Below are 27,029 nucleotides of genomic sequence, written 5' to 3' on the forward strand. Positions count from 1 at the left end.
TGCTTTTGACAGGCAGAAATGCAGCAGGTGCCGCTGCCGCCACGACTGCATCTCCCCGCCGCTGGAGAAAAGCTGCACCTGTTGAATCTCCGCATGTCGTGCTTGCCCACGCGAGGGGGGCGGGGGGGATCAGAAAAATGGGCTCCCAGCGCCCTGGGAAAGAGCCCCGAGGAACCACCTCCGACGAGTCTCTAGCAGCGGCGTGGCCCAGGCTGATCAGGGCGCAAGCCCGCCGCTGGCCCGCCTGGGCTCCCCCGTCCGGCCCCTCCTTCGGCCACTGCTTTTGCGCCGGATTTTGCGTCTGCGCGCCTCAAAGCTGTCAGTGCGGGAGCGGCGGCGGCGGCGGCGGCAGCCAGAGCTCCAGGCAGCGGGAAGCAGCAGCTGTCCGGCCGGCTCGCTCCCGCCTCCTCCAGCACCTGACAGCGAGCGACGGCTTCAGCAGGAGGTAGGTAAGACGCCCGCTCGCCCGCCCCCCACCAGCATCAACAGCTCCCGCAGCTCCCCGGGCAGCCTCCGTGGCCAGACCCGGGCGGAGGCGGCTTGGGGCTGCTTTTCCGACCTCTCCCTCCCCCACCCCCTTTGATACAGTGGTCGCTTTCTGGGGTGGATGGTGAATGTGGCGGGGGGGAGGTTGTCAGAAGCATTCTCCCTCTGCGCAGGGGCGGGGGTGGGAGAGGACTGCCCCACTGGGGAAGAGGGAAAGGGGGGCGGGGGTCCTTGAGAATTCAGGAGCAGGTGGGATTACCGGTTTGATGCATGATCTATCTTTATGGAGCTTTGTTCTGGTCTAGAATGAGGTCTTGGTGGAGCTTGCAGGCGTAAGCCCAATACAGAATCTTGGCGATGAAGACAGGGACGCAGACACACACACACACACGCACGATTAGTCCTCAGCTTGTTTTGGTCAGCTCCACTCACTCACCCGAAGGCCCGTACAGGTAACTCATTCTCCAGGTATCGTCTTCCCCACTCCTGTCATTGATCTGGGAAGCTGCCATATCAAAATGTCAAAAATAAGGGATGTTTCAGAGTTATGCTTGCTGAAGGGGGTGGGGGTGGGGTGAACATCTCTATATTGCGTGGAAGTGTGAATTCTGTTGCTTAAAAAAAATTAAAGGCATCCCTTCAATCTGAGATACTTGACAATGCACGACTCGGAGTGTCGCTCTGCTGCTGACTTGGCCTCCACCATTCTAGTGTGGAATAGCATCTTCTCTCCAGCCTTGTCTCCCAGAACCCTTATAGTTCTGTGGGCTTTTTATTTGTGGGGCTAGGGTTATAACAAGAGCCACCCTAGACAGGCTGGTGAATTATAGAATGGTACAAATACCTGAAGGCAGTGGTGACAGTGAGAATCTCGGCCTCAATCTCACAAGATGATCTGGGAAGGAGCGCAGGGATCCGCAGAGATCCTCTTCTGTCTCTGGAGTCGAAATCTGAGGGAGGCAGGCATCCGATGGGCCAATTTTTCCAGCAGGTGTGCCTTGTGGGTAAACACATCAGATCCTAGCCCTGTTTGGGTGACCACTTACACGTCGCCCCAAAAGAGGAAATGCATTGCCAAAAAAGAGGGCAATAGAGGGCACAGATCTGCATAAAATGTGTACACACTAATGTATATAGGTTCACTTTTAGAAATACTATAATTTTTTAAAAAATACAATACATCTCACCATAGCAAGGGAAAGTATGACCAGGTGCCTGCTCAGCCAGCTGTCCAGGTGCTGTTGATGGGCAACTCAAAGGCCTCTGCTCACACTTCTGTATCTTTAAACTGGACCTGGACTGGACAGTCCTTCAAAACTAGAATGTCTTCAAACAGAAGACTGTGCTCTGACAGTCCTTCAATTAGAGGACTGTCCTCTGTAAAGTAAGACACATGGCCACCATTCAGCAAGTAAGGAGTACAAGGGGAGTGTTAAATCCAGGGGATGTTCCTGGGGCTAGTGTTCTTGTTTAATTGGGTTACATCCCTCCTCCACACCCTATGTTTTTGCAAAACGATTGTCTTCTGATTGAGATGCTGGCCAAATCTAGTATTACGTTGCCACGGTCCTTGCTGTGACCACTTCCCCAGCTCTCCTCAAAGCTCCCAGGAAAGTGGGTCAGCTTCTCCTGAGAAAGATATCTATCTGGCACTTTCATTGTGAGTTTCTGCACTGCCAGCTGGTTAGGAGGCTGCACCCTGACCTCTGTGTTTATGCACATATTGAATGCACTTTGCTTCAATTATTCATTTTGGTGCTACAGTAATTTCCTGCAGCTTCTCTTCTCCAGGGAGCTGGTGTGTAACAACATTTTAACATATTCTGCTTTTGAGGATATCATCCCATTTAGCCAGATAGGCACCTGTCTTTATTTCTATACCCATACCAAAGAAATAAGGGCTAATTAATACAGGAAAATGAATCTGGGCCAGTCTGAATACAGTACACCAAGGGTCTCAGTTTCAAAAACTCTGGGAGGAAAATATCTCAGCACTTCAGTGTGAGGCCATTGGGCAATCACACATAAGTCTACCTTAGTCATCCTTTTGAGGTCTCAGGACTCATTTGTGAATATTAATGGCATGTCATGATCACAGGGAATAAGTAACAACAAAACACCTACAAAACTCGCAGTCCTTTACAAGTCTTATATTTGCTGGCATCATGAATTTGAATGAAAAATTGAAATTTTGGAGTTCAGGGCAAACCAAGGAATGTTATCAGTACTCATAGATGTCAGTTCATTTATTTGTCTGAAATGTTAACCGTAACATCTTGATTGTATAATAGTTAAACCAATAACTAATCATATTTCTTCATGCACCATTCCCACACACATTACCCATAAAACACACATGCGTGCGCGCACACACGCACACACGATCCTGGCATCCAGGTTTGGTGTCCTGAATCAGTTATGCAATATAGTTAAATAGATGCAAATACACTCAACTTCTTCAGTTCTGGTGTTCAATTGATTTGGAGCAGGGGTCGCCCTCAAGATGTTTTGGCCTACAACTCCCATCAGACCTAGCCAGCATAGCCAATGGTGAGGGCTGATGGGAGTTGTAGGCCAAAACATCTGGAGGGCCACAAGTTGCTCACCCCTGATAAGTTTGTGAAGGGGTGAGTGATGGGAAACAAAGCAAGAGAGGAAGGGACAAAGGAACCAAGGAAGGTCGGGGCCAGCCTGAGGCACAGCTGCAAATGCTCCCTCTGTAGTAAAGGTGAATAGCATCCAAGGCCGGACAAGTTATTCTGGCACCTGTGGCAGAAAATCCCACAAGCACTTCTCCCCCTCCCTAGCACTAAAAACACAACAGTAATCAATTGGCTGCCCTTTCGTGGAAACCCAGCTCAGCTTCCTGAGATGACTGCCTCACTTGCCTAATGGCAGGGCCAGCCCAGTGAGGGTTGGGAGGCTCAGAAGAAGTAGTAGCCCTTGCAAGCATGACACAGTGCTGGTCTAGCACTGAAGCCCTACTGAAAGGCACCATAGTCCTTTTCTGGTTTCTTAGGGCTTATACAGAGAATCTGGGTTGGATCTGGGGCAGGGGAATTTGCAATGGAAATAATACTTCTTAGTGCCCAGTTGGTGAAGAGGGGGGTGTACAGCCTTCAAATGTAAGAAGGGAAGAACTAAGAAAATAAAGCTTACATACAGTGTAATCCTATATGTGTCTACTCAGAAGTAAGTCCCATAGAATTTTTTAATAAGCTTCCGCCACGCATTAAAAACATGGTTGTTCAGGCAAGCATTTGGGGTGGATTAGGGTATTTTTAGAAATACGATGTTTTAAAGTAGAATGTTATTGTTTCAAAACTATTGCTGTACATCGCCCAGAGTAGCCGGGTGACTGGCCAGATGGGCGATTAAGAAATTCAATAAACAAACAAACAAATAAATAAATGGGGCTTACTCCCAGGTAAGTGTGTATGATTGCAGGCTTAGTGGCTAACATTTAAAACTCACAGAATGGCTTTGTGCCACATGTTGCCGTGGTGATGTCACAGGGACCATCTAATAGCTGCAAACACTCGCACAATCACTCTCCGCACAACTCTTGCATTTGCAAAGACTGGGAGATCACACTTCCTCAGTAACTTAATACTGTTGTTTGAGGACTTGGAAAATGCAATTTTCACTGAAACAGAACTGTACACTGTAGAAAAATGTTGTCTGGACTGTGCACAACAGTCAGATTGCATCCTCACCAAGAAAAAAGAAATAATCTGGAAAGGACTTGAGTCTTCATTAGACACTGCCCATACATTTACCAAGCCTTTCTGTGCAGCCTTGCAAGGTGGAATATATGAATCATATGAAAGCTGAGTTCTTAGAGTACCAACTTGCATAATGGAACCTGTATGTAGATACATGAAAAATACGCATCCTGGTTATGCTTAGAGAAATGCAGATTAACAGCAAGGCTATCAATTAATTCTTTTAAAATATTTTTACTTTTAACCTATCTTTCCTTTCCAAGGTTCTGGGCAGATTACAGTACTCCAGGCTTCATTGTAGGATTTTGTTACTCAGTTCTCAAAATTTGCCATTCAACATGACCTGAAAACAAAAAAGCACACATATAGGAAGTGGAAAGAAGGACAAGCTACAACGGAAAAGTACAGGCAGGTAGCACAGAATTGCAGGGATGGCGTCAGGAAGGCTAAAGCTGAGAACGAGATAACGTTAGCGAGGGATGCTAAAAGCAACAGAAAGGCTTTCTTCAGCTACGTGCATAGTAAAAGGCAGAGGAAAGAAATGGTGGTTCAGCTATTAAATAAGGATGGCAAAATGATAACAGATGACAAGGAAAAGGCAGAAGTGCTCAATTCCTACTTTGGCTCAGTCTTCTCCCGAAAGAGGGTCTATGAGCCCCTTGGCAAAGGCAAAGTACAAGCTGAAGGGGCAGGATTGCAGCTTGAGATCGATAGGCATATGGTCAAGGAACACCTAATTACTTTGAATGAGTTCAGATCTCCAGGGCCAGATGAACTGCATCCTAGAGTAATAAAGGAACTGACAGAAGAACTCTCAGAACCACTGTCTATTCTCTTTGAGAAATCATGGAGGACGGGTGAAGTGCCAGATGACTGGAGGAGGGCTAATGTTGTCTTCAAAAATGGCAAAAAGGAGGAACTTGGGAACTACAGACCAGTCAGTCTCACATCAATCCCTGGGAAAAGTCTGGAGCAGATGATAAAGTAATCCATCTGTAAGCACCCTGAAAACAACGTACTGATTACTTGAAGCCAACATGGATTTGTCAAGAACAAATCCTGCCAGGCTAATCTGATCTCATCTTTTGATCAGGTAACCTCCTTTGTGGACTGTAGGAATGCTGTGGACATAATATACCTCAACTTCAGCAAAGCTTTCGACAAAGTGCCCCATGATCTCCTGATGAGCAAACTAGCTCAAAGTGGGCTAGATGAAACAACAATCAGGTAGATCCACAGTTGGCTACAGAACTGGACTCAAAGAGTGCTTATCAATGGGATCTTCTCAAACTGGGGAGAGGTAACAAGCAGGGTACCGCAGGGCTCAGTCCTGGGCCCAGTTCTCTTCAACATTTTTATTAATGACTTGGAGGAGGAGGTGCAGGGATTGCTGATCAAATTTGCAGATGACACAAAATTGGGTGGGATAGCTAATACCCTGGAAGACAGAAACAGAATTCAAAGTGATCTTGATAGACTGGAGTGCTGGGCAGAAAACAGCAGAATGAAATGTAATAGGGCTAATTGCCAAGTTTTGCACCTAGGAAAAAGAAACCAAATGCACAGTTACAAGATTGGGGGTACTTGGCTCAACAATACTACAAGCGAGAAGGATCTTGGAATTGTTGTAAATCACAAGCTGAATAGGAGCCAACAATGTGATGTGGCTGCAAAAAAGGCCAATGCAAAAAAGGCCAAGGGCTGCATTAATAGAAGTATAGCTTCCAAATCCCAGGAAGTACTAGTTCCCTTCTGCTCAGCACTGGTTAGGCCTCATCTGGAGTACTGTGTCGAGTTCTGGGCACCACACTTTAAGAAGGATGCTGACAAACTGGAGAGGGTTCAGAGGAGGGCAACAAAGATGATCAGGGGGCTGGAAACAAAGCCCTATGAAGAGAGACTGAAAGAACTGGGCATGTTTAGCCTTGAGAAGACTGAGGGAAGATATGATAGCGCTCTTCAAGTACTTGAAAGGTTGTCACAGAGAGGAAGCCAGGCTCTCTTCTCAATCATCCCAGAGTGCAGGACACGGAATAATGGGCTCAAGTTACAGGAAGCCAGATTCCGGCTGAACATCAGGAAAAACTTCCTGACTGTTAGAGCAATATGACAATTGAACCAATTACCTAGGGAGGTAGTGGGCTCTCCCACACTGGAGGCATTCAAGATGAAGCTGGACAGCCATCTGTCAAGGATCATTTGACTTGGATTCCTGCATTGAGCAGGGGGTTGGACTTGATGGTCTTCTAGGCCCCTTCCAACCCTACTATTCTATGAATCTATGAAAACCAGACCTTTATGGGTTTCAAGGCTATTTGCCTACTTTTAAATTCGACAAGCTTATGTGTCAGAAACATGCCAGATTTCAAAATGTTGAGTTTTGTTTTCTTTTTCATTTTACTACTGCTTAGCCAACTGACATCTGATAAGAGAGAATATAGGAACCTTGCCATCTAGGGATGGCGGAGAAATCTGCCATGGACTCTAATGAGTCCGGATTCTTTAGAATCCAGCCCCCCGGAGTCCGTGGCGGAATGGACTACCCCCCCCCCGCCACCCCGTGGAATCCCCCCGGGATGGACCCTACCTGGTCGTCAGCAGGTCCGGTCCATCCAGCTGCCCTCCGCCATCCACCACTGCTTCTCTTCGGATGCAAATGGCGTCCAGCGTAGCGGACGCATTTGCGTCCCTGCCTTTTGCCATGATAGGCTATGTAAAGATTTACGTAGCCTATCATGGCAAAAGGCAGGGGACGCAAATGGTGTCCGCTATGCCGGATGCCATTTGCGTCCGAAGACTGGCCGTGGCCAGAAGTCAGGCAGCGGCCGGCCCTGGCCAGCAGCTCCGCAGACTTACCACAGAGCAGAGCCAGCCGTGGAAGATTCTAGGGGGTGGGACGGATTGCCTCCCCCCCACCGCGGACACCCCCACCTGGAACAAGGTAAGGGATTCGTACATGCCTACTGCCTTCCCATCCTATTCTTATGCTTCTCCTGCACTAGCTTTGAATTCACTGGAATCCAGTCTACCCTCTCAAGAAGCTAAAGTCTGAACTCCTCAGCACTGCTTTCCAAAAGCCCAGTTCTTTCTAACATGAACCATAACATAGCCCAAAGCAAATGATGCTTAGTATGTTTCTATTTGGTTTGAACCTACCCTTTGTTGGAAACATTCCCTACATAAAACAAATATCTGTAACACAGGGCAGTAGTGTGGCAAGCTGTAGGTGGATCTTCATCCTTTGAATAGTTCAGTCCTTAAACATGAAGACAAAGTAAAGAAGATTTTAGTTCTTAGAAGTGAAGACTTATAATAATAATAAGGGACCAAAAAAGACAGGATAGTGCCCATGGGTACAGCCTGTGCCCATGTTAACATTCCACAAATGCCCTGTCACATATCAACACACTTACCAGGAGTTGGACCATGTGCATGAAGAGTTAGTATGTCAGTAATGCACCTGTCCAGGCCACTGATCACTCTACATGAGGATGGTCCAGCTCCCATGGTAACTGCATTTATACATGACAGGGTGTGCATGGAACACTTCCATGAGCACGCACTTTACTCATGCCCACTCTCACAACTGTTTCTATCTCCCTCGCTTTCTTGGTTGCCCTAGAAATTTCAAAGATCCCAGATTCCTAGGGAGCAATCAGAAAGGCTGACTGCTCCCTTATAACGAGAAGCACACTGCTATCTAAAAGCCCAATCGTATGGTTCCATGATAGATGTAGCAGCCTATCCCTGGCAAGGAAGAACCAGGAAAACCTTCCCTACAGCTCTGTCATCTCACGTGGAGCCAGAACAGTGTTGTCCCAGGTCAGGTGCCACCTGAAAGGCCCACAAGATGTTATACAAGAGATCTAAAGGGGATCCAGCCTTCTCATTCTTGACCTGCTTCATTGTCATTCCTGGCAGCATGATGCAAGTACCTTATGCAGCAGCACCCTGCCACATTGGGGGCAGGAGACAGCCACCACAGAGCCAGTGGCTTCACGGGCAGTACAAGAAAGTCCTACTGTTAGCACAAGGCTGCAGATTGTGGTCTTGCAGTGCCAGTGTTGCAACTCTAGAATCCAGGTATATGCAACAGTCATCTTTTTGCACTGCTACTCAGGAATGCTCATCTTGTCCAGTTATCTACATGCAGCCTGCTGGTATTTCCCCACACCTACTTGTGTGTGTTCTCTCACATGCCAGTTCTGATACCTCAGTAGTCCTTCACTATCCCCCGCCTACCCTTTGCAAATGTGCATGTTCTCGTAAGTAAGAAACAAGATGAAAAATCCTTGCTGTGTCTGATCAAAGGATTGAGGCTTCCAGTAGGAATAACCCAGCCAGGAGCAGGGGCTGATCACAGAGCTCAGCAGCAGAGAGATTTGTCTAAGGGCTGGAACTGATTGCAAAGGCTAAGGGAGAGAAGTAGGGAGAGATGGCATTAATCTCACTTCGATGGTGGTGATCGTGATCCCCCTATTGGTCTCAGGCATTTGTCAAATGCTAGAATCCCTGCCTCAGCTGTCCTCAGATGAGGTCTCAAGAGGGACTGTTGATGATGACTGTAGGGGGAAAAGTTTGCTTGGACTTAACAGCTATTCTAGAATCCATGCAAGCTATGTAGAAGCCATGCCTAGTGTGTCAGTGCTCCAAGAGAAAAAGATGTGTTACATCTCCCACCTGCCCCCACCTGTTTCCCTAATCCGGTTACAAAGGGTGGTAGCTGCTGCACAGGAATCAGAAATACAAAGCAGGTAAGGTGGTATCTTTCCATAGATCCAGTTATTCTTCCAGTAAGAGAAGCTGGTCTCATAAATTATATAATTTTACCTATTTTGTATCTCTGACTTGAATTTGACCCAAATGTGATTCCAGGAATCAGCAGGGCAAACCTGCTTAATAGTATTAGGAAGATGGTCACTGAGTTCAGCAGAGAGCATACTGGATTTGTACTTGTGAGACCCGAGTCCAAATTTCTCCTGGCCATACTCACCGAGTGACCTTGGAAGATGCCTTCCTCAGAGGTTATTGACCAACTTTGACAGAGGAATGATAGTACTCACAGGCTTGTTATTAGAATGAATAGAATAAGTGTTATAAAGCTTACTTAGTTGGAGCTCCTCTAGAAAATTATGAAGAATAATTTATTTATTTCATTTCTATACCGCCCAATAGCTGAAGCTCTCTGAGCAGTTCACAAAAATTAAAACCAAAGAGCACATAATAAAACAATATAAAATATATAAAACATTAAAACCACAGTATAACAATACAACCAGAATAAAACCAGAATAAAACCTAGCAGCAATGCAGAGATTTAAAATAAAGATTTAATACAGCAAAGCTAGAAGTCTAGAAAGCTAATATGCCTGGGAAAATAAAAAGGTCTTCACCCGGTGCAGGAAAGAATACAACATAGGTGCCAGGCGAACGCTCTAGGGAGCTCATTCCACAGCCGGGGTGCCACAGCAGAAAAAGCCCTCTTCCCGGTAGCCACCCGCCTCACTTCCTTTGGCAGGGCCTCAAGGAGAAGGGCCGCTGAGGATGATCTTAAGGTCCAGGCAGGCACATATGGGAGGAGGCAATCCTTCAGATAACCTGGCCCCAAGCTGTTAAGGGCTTTGAATGTTAATACCAGCACTTTGAATCAGGCCCGGAAATGGACTGGCAGCCAGTGCAGCTGGAAAAGTACTGGCATAATATGAGCTCATTGGCTGGTCCCTGTTAACAATCTTGCTGCCCTATTTTGGACCAGCTGCAGTTTCCGAACCGTTTTCAAAGGCAGCCCCACGTATAACACATTGCAGTAATCCAGATGAGAAGTTATCAGAGCATGGATAACTGTAGCTAGGCTATCTGTCCAGATAAGGGCATAGTTGGTATACCAGCCTAAGCTGATAAAAAGTGCTCCATGCCACTGAGTTCACCTGTGCCTCAAGTGACAGTTCTGGATCCAAGAGCACCCCCAAATTACGAACCTGATCCTTTAGGGGGAGTGTAACCCCCTCCAGAACAGGTTGAATATCACCTAGCTGGGCAGACGAACCACCCACTAACTGTACCTCTGTCTTGTCTGGATTGAGTTTCAGTTTATTGGCCCTCACCCAGTCCATTACCATGCCCAGGCACTGATTCAGAACAGCCACTGCCTCACCTGGGTTTGATGAGAAAGAGAGGTAGAGCTGGGTGTCATCTGCATATTGATGGCACCTCAGCCCACACCTCCGGATAACCTCCCCCAGCGGTTTCATGTAAATGTTGAACATCAGAGGGGATAAAACAGAGCCCTATGGAACCCCATAACATAACTGCCAAGGGACAGAGCAATAATCCCCCAGCACCACCTTCTGGAATCAGCCATCCAAGTAGGAGTGGAACCACTGCAGTGCAGTGCCTCGAACTTCCGACCCAGACAACCCTTCCAGAAGGATACTATGGTCAATGGTATCGAAAGCTGCTGAGAGGTCCAGGAGAATCAACAGGGTCGCACTCCCCCATCCCTCTCCCGGCAGAGGTCATCCCACAGGGTGACCAAGGCAGTTTCCATTCCAAAACCAGGCCTGAAGCCTGATTGAAATGGATCTAGGTTATCCCTTTCATTCAAGAGTGCCTGGAGCTGTCCTGCAACCACCTGCTCAAGCACCTTGCCCAGGAAGGGGATGTTGGCCACTTGCCTATAATTATTAACATCCTCTGGGTCCATGTTAGGCTTTTCAGGAGTGGCCTGATTACCACCTCTTTTAAAGCAGCCAGCACCACTCCCTCTCTCAAGGAGGAATTTACAACCTCCTGGACCCAGCCAGACATCCCCTCCTTGTTTGATTTAATAAGCCATGAAGGAATGGTTGATTTATTATTCATTTAATGATGTATTATTCATTTAATAAATTATATGAAGGGATATTTGTCCTATACTGGAAAAGTAGTTATGGATGGTGTTTATTGACAAAAGGTGTGCGAAGTCGATGACATTAACTTCAGGTTTCAGGTGGTGTGCGTGTGTGTGTTCTACATACAAGTTGCCAAGGGAAAGTATTGCGATCTAAAGAGTATGTGATTAGCTTTTAGTTTGTTGGTTTCCTGGAGGGCAGCTGAGGAATTTGTCAGATGAAGAAAATCCATTTGCAACTTTGTCCGTATAAGCAAGACCTGTAAAAATCATTTAAGGGTGCAATCCTATGCATGTTTAGACAGAAAAAAAGTCCTACAGCTTCCAGTATTCCCCAGCCAGCCATTGTTGTTGGAGTTGTAGGATTTTTTTTCTGTCTAAACATGCATAGAATTTTAGCCTAAATGTGGACTTTTTCATTCCCTATGAAGACAAACATGATGGCAGTTAACTGCACATTGTACCTTACCCAGGTTCTTGAAAGACTGAAGCACATATGATCAATTGACACTTGCTGCAGTAGCAAATCATGAATTAACGTTCTGCCAATATGTTGAGGCCTCCTATTACAGCAGATATCACTGATTCAAATGGTAATCAGGGTAACATGAAGGATCATCTTCGGAATGAAAGTTCTACTAGGTTTACTGCCTTTTAAAATAGAAACTAAAGATTCCAAAGAATAAGTTTTTTAGCATTAAAAATAATAATTTTGCAGTTAGAGGGATGCAGGGGTGTCTGTGGCCAGAATAAGCCTGACAATGGGTAGCGTGATCTTTGAAATGTCTTATGCTTATCAAGTTCATTCACTTTATTATATTTTTACGGGAATGGAAGCCAGTCTCTCTCATGAATACAAAGTGAAAATCATATGCTAAGTTGGCAACAAAAATCCTTACTGATAATATTAACAATCAAAGGTTATCTGCGTTGTGTGTATTAAAATACTGGCTTACTAGAGCATACTTGCCATATTTCTCAATAGAAAAAAGAGACAACATTAAACTAGCCACATGTGAAGAGAATGATGAAATAATATCTTTGTTGAAAAAGCCTTGCTGAGATGCTTTGGACATACTTTGAAGGCTGAATACTAAAAGGGGTGTCACTGGGAGAAACATATGTTAATAAGAATGAGTCTGGTTTAGTGGAGAGAATGTTGAATTCAACAACATGGAGAGGATTGAAATTGAGACATTATTGTTAATTTACATACAGCAGCAAAAAACATTAGTTGGAAAGAAAGGGAGTTCCTGTTTAAAACGACTGGTACATTGGAAGTCTGGTATGGCTTGAGTGCTATTATTTGGTAGAAAGGTGGGGTAATAAATAAATAAGGATAGCATGATGAAACTCAATAGCTATGTTAGAATAAGAGAAGACAGATAGCAAAATGATAATTGGGGCCCCGTCTGTGGAAGGAATGCCCTTCCCAGAGAGACCTATCTGGCGTCTTAACTGTATACATTTAGACACCATGCTCTTTAAGCAGGCACTTAATCTTTAATTTATTGCTCTGATTATTAATTTTACTGCTGGCTTCTCAGTATTTTTAATATTGTTTAATGCTTTTAATTTTTAATACTGTATTATTTTGATACTTTTATTACTGTAATTTCTGTTACTTTGTTGTTGTTGTTTTCTTGTAACCACCCTGAGGGTAGGTGCCCGTTTGGCAATATACCAACCTAATAAATAAATGGTCTGTATTCATTATATTTTGGAATGACACATGTCAAAATAACAGTTATTCTCACAATTTATTTTCCATGTTATAAACAGTTTCTGTTTGAAAAAACATGTTTAAACAACAACAACAACAACAACCACTCATTGTGGGTGAACATGGAGAGATGTGGATTTTAATCACTGCTCAGCCATGAAATGCTCACTGGACTTTGGGCAAATCGCAATCTCTCTATCTAACCTACCTCAAGATGTCATTGTGGACATGGGATCACCTCAGGTATGCTGCCCTAAGCTTTTTGAGGAAGGGTAACATACAATGTGAGAAATCATATCAGACCTACTTAAAAGAACTGGTGCTTTTGTCTGGCTAAGAGCAAAAAGTATCTCTAGGAAGAGGTATCAACTAGCACATGGGTAGAAGTGCTGCAGATGTTCTTAGCAATCCTTCAGTAAAGCCATCCGTATGCTACAAACCCAGACAAATATGCTTAATGTATATAAGAGCCAAACTGCATATTGTGTGGGAGATAACATGTGTCTTATATACCTGTATTAAGGAAACAGCAACTGGTGGGATGGGCGACATTTTGATCAGTAAAATGACACAGGAAGAAAGGGTTAAACAGCCTTCTTTCTCCCCTGCCAGCTGCTCTGATCAAATTGACAGTCCCCTGCAGATGCATTTCACTGAAAAGAAAGAAATCACAGATCTCCCATGCAATGTAGTTTGACCCTGCACAGGCATATTGGTCCCATGGAAGAAGAAACATGGGGTTCTTCCAGAGGGCAGATTTTGCTTGTGTGGCATGAACTGAAACTTACAACCACACAAAGGGCACTGCCAGTTCCAGTGGAGATTGTTACTAGACCAGGGGCAGGGAGCAGGAGATTCAGATTATCCCTTTCTTCCTGGAATTGTGTGCTAAGTGGTAAATTTTGTTTTGATGAAGATAGGTGTACAATGTAAAAGAAATGAAAAGGTTACCTGTATTACTTTTCAGCCAATTTCACTTTTTGTTTACTAATTGCTATTAATTTGATAGTGCTTTTCTGTATAACCAGGCAATGCCACATAGTCTATTGTAATAAATTACATTTAACAGGCCATTCCCTTTTTTGGATCCCTACAAACAAATTACAATTTGTTTGTAGGTATCCTACAAAACCAGCAAATTTCAGTGACTGCCCCTATGATTTGTTAATAGTCATAGCAAAGCAGAGTTTAACTGGAAACTGTATTTGTTTCAAATCAAACAGATAATCTGAAGGAATTATCAGAATTCCAGAGAGGAATACAGTTTCACCCGCAGCACACCCAGTTAAAACAGAGGCTTCAATCACGTGGGACCTCAGGCTCTTTACCTGAAGGTGCATCCCACTGCACAACATTGGGGGACTTAAATTGTGCAAAAGCATTATCAGTGTTCCCACCTTTAAATGTAATTTGTGCAGAGGCAACCCAGGCGGAAACATGAATGACAAATATTTGATGCTAAACTATTTCAATCAAGTGATATGGGGCTGTGAGTTTTCTCAAGTTTCGATTGACCACCATTGTGTTTCAAGATGGCAGATGCAATTTCTTGTATGGTTAAAATTTGCTGACTGCAGTGCTGAATCATCATGCTGAGTTTGGTTGAAATCGATTAAATGGTATTGAAGCTATACATCTTTAAAAATTTGGATCGGCCACCATTTTGTTTCAAGATGGCGGATGAAATTTTCACTACACCTAAAACCATCCCAGATAGAAGTAGAACAAATCCTAAAAGTTTCATAGCAATCGGATGTACAGTTTTCAAGTCCATCGAGGACATACAAACAAACACTTTCATGTATGTATGTATGAAGATGATTGACCTTGTAGGTAAAATTCATGTTACGAAATCCCTCCAGAAATGAAGCAGCAAATGAAAACCATGTTACCTTTGGGTATAAAACAACCAGGGAGTAAGGTATTTCAACTGGTACAGTGACATTTTGGGGCCCACAGAACCCTTGGAAGATGCGGAGCAGATTGGGCAGTAGGTATGCTTATTAACCCCAAAGCTCACTTCCGGCATGTTAAATGCTAGTTGGTCTGAAATTTGAATTCTAAATAATAGCGTTGGCATATATTCCCTATATTTCTTAAAAAGGAAAGGTGTCCCACACACTGTTTTGAACATTCCAGGAAAAATCTGTATCCTATAATACTTATGGGGAAACTATGGTCAGATAAGAGTCAAAGCAGGTACATTTAGATTATCTCCAGCACTCAAACAGTGGCAAATGCCCTCACAATAAAACTGATACTTAAGCTTGGTCACATACCACCCTTAATTTCAGGAAAGCCATGTGCAAGATTATATCTGCTGCATGCCATGTGGAAAGGACATCAACCCCCTCAACAACCCCCCATGATTGCACGATGAAGTGCCCTTGCATAATACAATTTCACCATGGCAACAGGTAACTGCCAATAATGATGCTGATTTTTCCTGCTGTGCCACTTTAGAAACCCAATTCCAGCATATCAAGACTTTGTTGCTACCAGTGCAAGTTTCCCATGAAAGCAATTCTGCTCGGGGACGTTCCCACCAACAAAAGGAGGATGGTGATACTGGCCTGTTCCTCCTCCCCCCTGCAGCCCCTTGCACCTTCCAAAAATCTGCTTCAGAGGGCTGGGTAATCCTCCAGAACAGTGTAGGAGGTGACACTGGGGGCTACAGGGGGACAGGGTACAGGCAAAATTCACCTCCCTGCCTTCCATCAGTGGGATCACTCCACTGGATCAGAAACCTTCCTTAGGCAGAAGAACCCTTGTGTTCATGGAAGGCGAAGTTTGGATCAAATCCTCGTTGGAACCCTGGATCAATGGTATTGGTGTTGTATGTTGGGCCATAGAACTGGACTTCGAGGATGCAATCCTATGCATGTTTAGATAGAAAACATTTCCTATAATTCCCAGCATTCCCCAGTGAGAATGGCTGGCTGGAGGGATGCTGAGAATTCTAGGACTTGTTTCTGTCTAAACATGCATAGGATGGCACCCTTAATTGCCTAAAGTGTTAGATCTTCTACCTGAAAGTTGTCATATATAGGACATGAACTGAAAAAATGTTTGAATCCACATGAGGACACAGGAAGAGTAAAGACAAAGGAAGCATTATGGTTGTCTTCAGACAGCTTCTTCTTATGTTCACTGTAAATCCTGAAGGGCTTTGACACCAAGAAAAGTCTCTGAATGCAAAACCAGTTTTGTTTTGTTATTTCAAATTCTCATAAGGGAGATGGCACATTTTCCTCTGTGGGTATGAGACCTTTCCAATCAAAGGGAGCTCTGGGAGAAGTTAAAGATAATCAGGAACCAAAAGGAGCCAAAGTGTATTTTTTCCACCAGCAAAGAACAGGAAGAAATCTCTAACATGAAAAAGAGAGTCTCTCTGGGACCAGAAAGCTGCAGAGCAACTGCTGGAAAGAATTTATTTTGAATGCACAAGACAAACTGAAGTTGAGGAATTAGACTCCAGTACTTAAGATTTTTCATTGAGAATTTGCTCATTCAGCTGTGGCATATTAACATTAACATCCCATGTGGTTGATGCATTGTTGTTACAATGCACAAATTGTCTGGAATATTCCTACTCTAATATTTTCTAGGACTTGGAAGCAGAAGATAGGTTGAAAAAAAAGAAGAAAAGACCCAATATAGTATAGTGGTACTAGGCCAGTTTCACACAGTTGATGGCAGCTGATGAAGTGGACTCCCATCCACAGATGTTTATGCCATAATGAATTGGTTTGTCTTCAATGTGCCACAAAACTCTTCGTTGTTTTTGCTGCAACAGACTAATATGACTACCCTTCTGGAAACAGTATTTGGGAAACCCTGTAAATTGCCACTTATGTGCCCCTCAAACAATGCTTGCTCTTCTGGACTGCCCGGCAGGGCTGGGCCTCAGGGATGCTGTTTTGCAGTGGTTCTGCTCGTTTGTGTAGGACCATGTCCAGAAGCTGGTGCTTGGGCAATTACTGTTGGACTCCATGGTCATTGGCCTATGGTGTCCCATCTTGTCCCCCATGTTGTTTAATATTTACATGAAATGGCTGGGAGGGGTCATTCAGAGCTTTGAAGTAAGGTGCCACCAATATGCTGATGACATCCAGCTCTATTGCTCTTTGTCACCTAACACCAAGGAAGCAGTTGAAACCTTTGACATTGCCTGGGTTTGAAAATGGACTGGATGAGGGTGAACAACCAAAGGTTAAATCTAGACAAGATGGAGATAGGTAAGTAGAAAGCCTGACTCAGGGTTTGGGATTCAACCTGTTCTGGGAGGAGTTGTGCTCCCCCTGAAGGTCTGTAGCTTGGGGGTGCTCCTTGATCCTGCACTAGCCTTGGATCTTCAGGTGCTGGTGGTGGCAAGGACTGCATTTGCACAATTGTGCTAGGTGTGCCAGCTACAACTCTTCCTACATTGGTCCGACTTGGCAATGGTTATCCATGCCTTGGTCACATCATGTTTAGACTATTGCAATGTGTTTTACATGGGGCTATCCCTGAAGAGTATCCAGAAGCTTAAATTGGTGCAAAATGCAGCAGCTAGGCTGCTAACCAGTGCACAGTATCGGGACAATGTTAGACCTGTTCCAAAAGACCTGCACTGGTTGTCAATTGCTTTCTGGGTGCAATTCAAGGTTTTGATTTTAACCTTTAAAGCCATAAAGGGCTTAGGACCTGGCTATCTAAGGGACCACCTCTCTCGCTATGGACCGGCCTGAGTATTAAGATCTACAGTAGAGGCCCTTTTGAGGGTAATATTACCCATAGAGGCCTGTTTGTTAAGCACGCATGAAAGGACTTTCTCCTGTGTTGCCCCCAAACTATGGAATGCACTCCCTCAAGAAGCATAGCTTCCAAATCCCGGGAAGTACTAGTTCCTCTCTACTCAGCACTGGTTAGGCCTCATCTGGAGTACTGTGTCCAGTTCTGGGCACCACACTTGAAGAACGATGCAGACAAACTGGAGAGGGTTCAGAGGAGGGCAACAAAGATGATCAGGGGGCTGGAAACAAAGCCCTATGAAGAGAGACTGAAAGAACTGGGCATGTTTAGCCTTGAGAAGAGAAGACCGAGGGGAGATATGATAGCGCTCTTCAAGTACTTGAAAGGTTGTCACAGAAAGGAAGGCCAGGACCTCTTCTTGATCATCCCAGAGTACAGGAGACGAAATAATGGGCTCAAGTTACAGGAAGCCAGATTCCAGCTGAACATCAGGAAAAGCTTCCTGACTGTTAGAGCAAGACAACAATGGAACCAATCACCTAGGGAGGCATTCAAGATGAAGCTGGACAGCCATCTGCCAGGGATGCTTTGACTTAGATTCCTGCATTGAGCAGGGGGTTGGACTCGATGGTCTTATAGGCCCCTTCCAACCCTACTAGTCTGTGATTCTATACAATTAGCTTTTAGAAAAGGTGTAGAGGTACATCTTTTCAATTTGGCCTTTGAAAATGTGTAGTTTAAATGGCCCAATGTTTTCAGTGTTTTTAACATTCTTTTTTTATGGTTTTATGGTTTTAAATTGGTGTGCACTGTCTTGATGGCTTTTTAACAGGTGCTGGCATAATAATAATAAGATGATGATGGTGATGATGGTGATGATGATGATGATGATGATGGTGATGATGATGATGATGGTGGTGATGATGATGATGATGATGGTGATGATGATGGTGGTGATGATGATGGTGATGATGATGGTGATGATGATGGTGATGATGATGATGGTGATAGCAGCTATATAATTGGCCTTAAGCTAAGCAAAATTTCTTCTAGCCTCCAAGTGAATACCCCACCACTGGTCCTTGCAACAGAGTTCATATATTAAGGAAACATTATTGAGGCTTTATGCTCCCATGGTGCTCAGCGGTGAGCAGAGGGAGATGTTCTTTCTCCATTTCAGCAATCAGGCAAAGAAAATCTTCTGCCATGAACAAATCCTTAGTTTCAAAAGATTCTGCTCTTTAAGATATGATTTTTCCCCTGTGATAATTTACCCAAATCATAAACGTTGGTCAGAATCCAACAGGGTGCTTCCGCCCCTGCTGAATCTCTTCCGCCCAGCCAGTTGCACTGCACAAGTGGCCCCCACAACTTGTGCAACAGCAATTTAGCACTTCCTGGGCAACCCGAAATAAGCAGAAACACTCGTTTCTGGAAGGAGGCAGGTCAGCTGAGCTGACATAACAGGGCCCATTTACCTGTTTCCTTCCAGAAACTAGCATTTCCACTCATTTTGGGGCTTCCCCTAGGAAGCACTGAATCTCTTTTGGTTCCCTTTCGCACAACAGAATTGGCGGGACCCAGTGCTTGCAGGAGGGAATCAGTGGGGCTGAAAGGAATCAGCAGGGGCATAAGCACCCCATTGGATTCTGCCCCGTGTCATTATCTCATACAAGTTACATGAATCCAGTGAATGGAACAGGCAGCATACAATACCTGAGCAAACCAAAGAAAAAGCATTATCATATCGCTGCTAACCACAGAGTGGGCAGGGTGCTCATTTTACAGGCTTTTGATTATTCATATAATTGAGGCACTTGCAGCTGTCCTTAGACATTAGGGTGAAAGCGATGTGTTACAGTGCAGCCAGCTAGAAAGTACCAGGATTTTCTTATGCAGCTCGCAAGGTGCTGGAATGTCCTTACAATATTCTGTTCAGCGACAGTTTTATGCTAGCAAACATTTCATCTTATTTGATTCATAGGTCTAATTCATTAGCCATATGTCTAAAGGCCTTGTGCTTGTGGAACATCTGCACTGCCCAGATACAAATTTAGAATGGTGGTGTGTCTTCGAGTAAGATCTGGCCTACATAATTAGAAAAAGGCTCACCTTTCCAAAGCTGCAGGATTCATTGGATACCACCTGCAGTTCTAACACCATGAACATCAGTGCAAAGATAAATTCCTTCATTGTCTGTATTGATTTTGCTAGATGTCAGAAAAATCCTCTCTAGACAGCGTGATACTACTGATATTTTCTTTTCCTCATGCTAAACAATGGTGATATGCTTAATTTTAGAAAGAGGCTGAAACTAATGACTCAGTGTGTAAGCTGGTAATATTTTGACTCTTGGCTTCCAGGTCATTATTATTTTTTTTTGATTGATTGATTGATTGATTGCATTTATATCCCGCCTTTTTTCCTCTTGCAAGGAACCCGAGGCGGCTTACATTCTCCTCCTCCTCTCCATTTTATCCTCACAGCAATAGCCCTGTGAGGCAGGTTGGGCTGAGAGTCTGTGACTGGCCCAAAGTGAGCTTCCATGGCCAAGCGGGGACTAGAACCCGGATCTCCCGGCTCCCAGTCCAGCACTGTCACCACTACACTACGCTGGCTGTTTTATTGTTTTAATAGCAATAAAACAAATCACATGTGGAACATAAGAAACACAGGAAGCTACCTTGCAATGAGTCAGGCCATTGGCCCATCTAGCCTTGCTGACACTGACTGGCAGGGTTCCTCTCCAGGGTTACATTTTCCTGCCTACCTGGAGATGCCGGGGATTAAACCTGGGACCTTCTACAAGCAAAGCAGGGGCTCTACCATTGAGCTACTCTCCAGCTGCTTCAGCCATATAAACACAGTTATTTGTTAACAATTGACAGATAAGTTAAATTAATTAATAAGGTTTACAGAGAACCCATCAGCTCATTTATCATCCAGACTCACTGAAATCCTTTCCCAAAGTACTTAAAAAATGTGAACTTATATAAACAATGCTGGCTGCAGCCTTTGGGCCACCCTTTGCACCTCCAAAGGAGCCCTTTAACCTGGGGGAGCTTAAAGCTGTGCAAACTCCAAATTCTCTCCTGCTGCCTCTGATCTTCTTGGGTGTTTCATGCAAAGTGACAGCTCGATCTTTATCATAACACCCAAATCATGTGGTCCACAAGCCTACTTGATTATGCAAAAAACACTAATTCTGCAGCTCAGATGAATGAACCGCAGGTGTACAAAGACATTTCATGAGAGTTGTGTGGCTAAAATGTATATAGGTATTTACAGAAGATACAGAGGAAAAGTGACCCAATATTCCCCTCAATTTCTGGTGAGGTATCTATTGATAGAGAAAAAGATCAACCCATTCTGATGTCCTAACTTTGTGAAAATGGGATTGGAATTTGAGAATATCCCAGTAATTTTCTGGCTATTTGGAAATGCTTAGAATGAAACTAAATGGCCATTTCAGCTGAGAACTGCTGCAAAGTGGCTAAATGTAGCCATTTCCATAGTGACCTGCTCACACAGAAATTAACTCTGAGGCTGTAACAGGGCAATTGTTGTTGCTGGAGGGACCAGGGGGTCAGCTGGTCACATCCAATGGAGTGGTCTTTAAGCCTGCAAGCCCCTTTGAGTAGCAGCTACCAGCTGCCTCTCTGAGAAACAGTGAATCTGTCCCAGAAAATAAGACATGCTTTGGAACAAAGCTGACTAAATGCTGTCAAGCTCAGTCCCTTCCTGTCATCCTCAGCCTGAGCATGAACAAAGATGCAGCAGCTCTCCTGGGCTTCAGGGTGATCTTGTGGTCATAATATTCGAAGGAACTAAGGACCCATGGGCTGAGCCAGGAGACAGATGGGGGGCAGGGCATGTTGCAGAGAGTTTGGAAAAAGGGATTGCTCTTTGTGATGTGTAAATTCATCCTATTTTCACCTCTGGTAAACATTTTGCAAGTTTCTGTATTGTTTCAAAAACACATCTGGTCATACATTGGGAAGCAAAACCTTTCTCACACCACTTTTCACTCTCTTTATCATGCTTGGGTTAGATCCAAAGGCCCCAGTCCAGAGGAGGCACAAGGGAAGAGGCCATTGTTGCTAATTGCCCCTGCGGTCCCCTGTGCCTCCTTCCACCCTGTTTCTAGTGGATCTAGAGCAGATTTCCAGGGAAATCTGGAAGGGGAGGAGGAGGCTGTTTTTGCCAATTGCCCCTTTCCCCTGCCGCCCCCTGTGCCACCTGCCAAGCTGTCCTGGTGGATCCCTCAGTGCTCTGAAGCAGGTTTTCCAGGACCTGTAGGGGATGGGGAAGCTAGCAAAAACCACGTGCTCACCTTCCCAGTAGCAGGCTCCAGAATCTCCTTTTCCATGAACAGAATAATACTCATGGGATCATTGGGTCTGCCTTACTGTCCCCAGCCTGAAATGTATACCTATTCCTCTAGCCCAGGCGTGGGCAACTTGGGGCCTTCCTGATGTTTTGGCCAGCCCTGGCGAACATTGCCAATGGTGAGGGATGATGGGAGTTGTCAGCCAAAACATCTGGAGGGCCATACGATGTGCCCCTCGCTCCAGCCCAGTGGTGCTGCTGAGATGTGTAAGAAATAAGCTCAGTATAGCCTCCTTTGAGACATTTGTTTCTCAAGCGGACCTGTTATATTTTATTTATGGTTTGTTTAGAACAAGCTTTCCAAGCCTGGCGCCCTCCAGATGTGTTGGACTACAGTCCCCATCATCCCCAACCAGCAGGGTTGCACTGGCTGGGGATTATGGGGGTTGCCCGGTTGGGAAAGCCTGGATAGAAGGTTATAGCCTGCCTTTCAGTGCAGCGATTATCGCTGGGATCCAGAGGACCCCTTTTAGAAGTGGGAAGAACTTCCACTTGCACAAGTTGCCCCTTTGATTTTCACCACTCTGTCTGCTCCTGCTGCAGCCCCCCCGGTAGTCCATTCCACACCACGCTAGAGGGGCCCCCAACCTTCAAGAGCACCTTTTCAGGGAAGAGGCACAAGGGGGCACAGTGAGAGTGAGGAAGGGGAAAGCCCTGATGCAGGAGAGGCATTCTGATCACATTTATCTGGATTCAACCCTACACTTTCTTTAAATAAAAAATTAAACAATATTTTAAATAAATATATGTTTGTTTAAGCATTTATGTATATAAAGACTAAAATGCAAGGCTTTGCAGAAAGAGACATAACGTACAAACAAGCAGCATCGAGTGAGGGCATATTTTTCTGGCTCCATGAATGCAAATATGTTGGCTGTATGCATGATCTTCACTGTTCCATAACATGTCAGCACTAGACAGCTGAGACAAGTCCTTCATGTAGAGATCATCATCATAGTTTTGGGGCAGTGGATGTACAAAGGCATTGCATGAGAGGTGTCTGCCTGGAAATGCATACAGTGTGCACAGGGCCGGCCCTACCATTAGGCAGGGTGAGGCAGTCACTTCAGGCGTCAGATGCTGGGAGGCAGCAGCAAGGTGTTCAAGGAGAGAACTGGGTGCCATGCAGCCTACTCTGCACCCCCTAAGTTAGCCTGCTGCCTTCAAGTTCAGTGGAGAACACTGTCCCCTCATTACTGCTGAAGACAGATTCATCTGCCAGTCCAGTCAGCTTTTGTACATAGAATGAGAGGGGGCACCATCTTGTCCTTTGCCTCAGGCAGCAAAATATCTTGGGTTGGCCCTGAGTGTGCAGCAGAGCTAGATAACAGGGATCTCATATTTCCTTCTATTTCTGACACTACGTCTGCTGTTTGAGGCAAAAGATTAATCTGTTCAGAGAGCCAGTATGGTGTAGCGGTTAGAGTGTTGAACTGGGACTCAGGAGACCTGGGTTCTAAGCCCTGCTAGAACCTAGCCTGCAGTTGGCCATGAAGCTCTCACTTTGGGCCAGACACCAACTCTCAGACTAACGTACCTCATAGGATTGTTATCAGCATAAAAGGGAGAGGAGAGGAACATACACACCCCCTTGGGCTCCTTGGAGGAAAAGTGGGATATAAATGTAACAAAATAAATAAGTTCAGATTTGTTAAAGCAAGATCTGGAATTTGACATAAAGGCCTGAGAATAAGGGCAAGTAGAACTGAAAATCAGGTTTCAGTCTTTTTCATCCTGTCTGCATGTCTCCCTAGAAAAGATCCCTACACCTGTAGTCTACACTCTTCACTTCATTCATGCCTCTGAGTTTACACACACACACACACACACACACACCGTAAGCCCATCATTTCTGTAGTATCTCCTGTATACAAGTATTCTGCCTTAGAAACTCTTCAGCTCCCACAAAAGAGCCTTCTGAATTATAGACTCGCCATCTGGCAGTGGGACAGCTCTGAAGTGACAGACAGGGCAGACCGGAGACCCCAGCCATCGAGCTCTCAGATTGAGTGATGTTTTAATGAGCACAGCAAAGAAAGGACAGAGAAAGGCGCTTCACGGCTGTGCAGTGACTGCCAGGCTTGTTCTCAGACAGAAAGCACCAATAGATCATGTTTTGGCCTCTTGCCATTAGAATCATAAGTATCACCACGGGGGAGGGGGGATGGATTAAGTTCCATCTTGTCGGTGTTTCTTGTGGGCCATAGTTGTTCACTGTAGTCTACATGTAGTGTAGATGGTCTTGTTTTTATCCCATCATTTCGATCCCCTCCTGTGATGAAAGATTTTATGTTATTGTTAGGAAGATCTTTTTTATATTTCTGTTATCCTTTTCCTTTTTCTTATTTCATTGAGACACCCCTGTCTCAGCAGCTCCATATGCACTTGTCTGCTTCAGCCTTGCCATCCTGATAATCAGGACAAAGCATCCATGTCTCGACACCCAAGCAGCCCTTTGACTGATGACCTTATGGGATTTAATCCTGACATCCAAAGAGTTCCCAGATTCATTGCCCTAAATGGACAAAACATCTTGAATCAGCAACATGCACTCCTTTTTTAAAAAAAGAAAGAATACACTGCACATAAGAAGACAAAATTGCTGTAAAACTGAGGGGAGGGTGGAGGAGAGAGAGCTCAATGGTATGTTTAGGTGGAAGAAAACAAATACTAGTTAAAAAGGACAATAAATAAAAAAATATAAGATACAATGTGGCTGTTATGACAGTGAAAGCTTGGTTACAAAAGCAATATCCATGAGAGCTTCCCTGCAGACACATATTCAATGGTTGGGTCCACATCTGACCCCAAAAGTCTCCACTGCCTCCCCGTTCCTGACACTGGTTGTGGCCCAGCTTCAGATGAAGGCAATTGTGGTGCCAGTCCAGGTTTTCCTGCACCACACTTTCCGACATCAACAGATAATGTTAAAACCACCAGGAACGCTAATAGCCAAAGCTGAGCTGAGGGAGAAGCGTGCATACAGATGTGCCTTTAGACTTAGAGCCCAAGGCTGTGCATGTTTACTCCTGTGCATTATGTCCCATTGTGTTTTCAGTAGTGCTTACTCCCAAGTAACTGCACAGAAGTCTGGTCCTAGTCTTTTGAGCTGCTACTACCAGCTGTGAATGGCCTTATGGATTGCCACAGAATCTCTTTGGCACCGGGATTTCAAATACTACACTCCTGTTTATCATCTGTTCCTGTTCAAGTGTGCAGAGCTACAGTTCTGAGCCTACTCTCAATGTGGAAGGCAGTCTTAAAATACTTCAGCTGAACTGTCCATTCTTTTTTCTTTTAGATATGATGACTCAACTGAAAGCTCGGCTTTTGTTTGGCTTCCTATGCCACGTAGCCTGTTCCATTGTGTACGGCTTCCCTGCTGATTCTGGAACCGAATTCCGGTCTGCTTTCTCCGTTGCTCGAACCAGCAGCATGGAAGGAAGCACTGAAATGGTGATCACCTTTGACAAAGTCTATGTGAACATTGGTGGTGACTTTGACCCCAAAGCTGGGTTATTTCGATGTCGTATCCCCGGAGCCTATTACTTCTCCTTCACAGTTGGGAAGTATCCCAAGAAAAATTTGTCAGTAATGCTGATGAGAAACAAGAATGAGGTGCAAGCGATTGTATACGATGAACATCACCGTAAAGAGCGGAAGGTGGCCAGCCAGAGTGCCATGCTGCAGTTGGACTATGGTGACACAGTATGGCTGCGCTTACATGGAGATCCCAAGTATGCCCTCTACAGTAACGTGGGCCCCTATACAACTTTCAATGGGTACCTCATCTATCCAGACACATCTAGCTATTTTCAAAATGCTGTGGGCTCCCAGGAGCTAGGAGAACCTTCAGGGCCTCCCCCTCATGTAATTCAGCAACTTTCCATCAACCAGAATGAAGTCTCAGAAAGACACCTGCTTTCCGACCAGCCAAGCAGATCACAGGATCCTCGCTCAGCTTTTTCTGCTGCCCGTTCTGAAAGCCTCCTGGGGACAGATGAGAAGCAAACCCACCATGAACCAATCACATTTGACACAGAGTTTGTGAACATTGGGAAAGATTTCAATTTCTCAAGTGGCATCTTCACATGTCGTGTTCCAGGCGCCTACTATTTCTCCTTCACCATTGGCAAGATGCCTTTCAAGACCATGTCCGTGAAACTGATGAAGAACCACAATGAGGTCCAAGCAATGATCTATGATGACAACCACTCCAAGAGGCGTGAGATGCAGAGTCAGAGCATTATGCTGCCTCTGCAATATGGTGATACTGTCTGGCTCTACAGCCACCAGCATGATGGCTATGGTGCCTATAGCAACCATGGCAAGTACATCACCTTCACTGGGTTCCTTGTCTACCCTGAGACTAAACCAAAACCACCTCCAGATGCCAACAAGTCTCCAGGGTCAAGGCTCTAAGCATAAATACAGAAAGCCTAAGAGAAGTCAAGATGCAGCAGACTCTGGTGCAGGTCCTGGACAGAGGTCATCATTTACATGACAGTGTTAAGAGCATGCCATTGTATGTCCAGTGCATTCCTTATGCTGCACGCTTGTGTCCTGCCTGCAGAGCCATTGTTGTTTCTCCCCTTCATCCATAGAATGACCTTTGTGGGGTATGTGTGTTTTGTTCATTATTGCTGTTCCATTTAAGCATAAAGCCTGAGGTAGTTTGGGGAAGTAGAAGCAGTGAAATGCAATGTGAATAAAGGAACTGCTACAGAAAAGGTAGAAGAGCTTATGAAAGATTGCCCTCTGTACAAGGCACTTGGGAGTTAACAACATCCTCTGCAAATGCAAACAAACATCCTGAGAGAGGGACAAATGTAATGGAACAATGAACTCAATAAAGCCTGAGACAAAAGGTACTGGATTTGCTTGTGTGTGTGATGTAGTGGTTAGGGATGTCAGAGACATCCACAACGGAATCAAATGAGTTCGGATTTCTATGACTCTGACCCATAGCACAGTGGATAGCAGAGTGGATCGGCTTTTCCCAAGTTGCACAGATTTTGCAGACTTTCGGACCATTTTTTACTTTCCAGAATTTTACACAAATTTAGTTGTAGAAAAATACATA

General features: G+C 44.8%; 1 protein-coding gene across 2 annotated transcripts; it reads left to right on the top strand.

The window, feature by feature from the left end:
* The first annotated feature begins 321 nt into the window (after positions 1-321).
* On the top strand, positions 322-26,817 carry C1QTNF4 (C1q and TNF related 4). 2 transcript variants are annotated; one of them, XM_084849117.1, is made up of 2 exons: positions 322-449; positions 25,248-26,817. In XM_084849117.1, exon 2 carries the CDS (start codon positions 25,250-25,252, stop codon positions 26,366-26,368), a length of 1,119 nt encoding a protein of 372 aa, XP_084705243.1. In that variant the 5' UTR covers positions 322-449; positions 25,248-25,249; the 3' UTR covers positions 26,369-26,817. The 2 variants fall into 2 exon arrangements, with proteins under 2 accessions (XP_084705243.1, XP_084705234.1); XM_084849108.1 differs by having other exon boundaries at positions 322-445.
* The last annotated feature ends 212 nt before the right edge of the window (positions 26,818-27,029 follow it).

This window comes from Heloderma suspectum, chromosome 1, assembly GCF_057233095.1.
Source record: "Heloderma suspectum isolate Gila_16-S chromosome 1, 16-S_ref, whole genome shotgun sequence".
In the NCBI taxonomy this organism is placed as follows: domain Eukaryota; kingdom Metazoa; phylum Chordata; class Lepidosauria; order Squamata; family Helodermatidae; genus Heloderma; species Heloderma suspectum.

What these genes read in the sequence shown, in the direction of transcription:
- C1QTNF4 (XM_084849117.1), top strand. Translation starts at nt 25,250, where the DNA reads ATGATGACTCAACTGAAAGCTCGGCTTTTGTTTGGCTTCCTATGCCAC.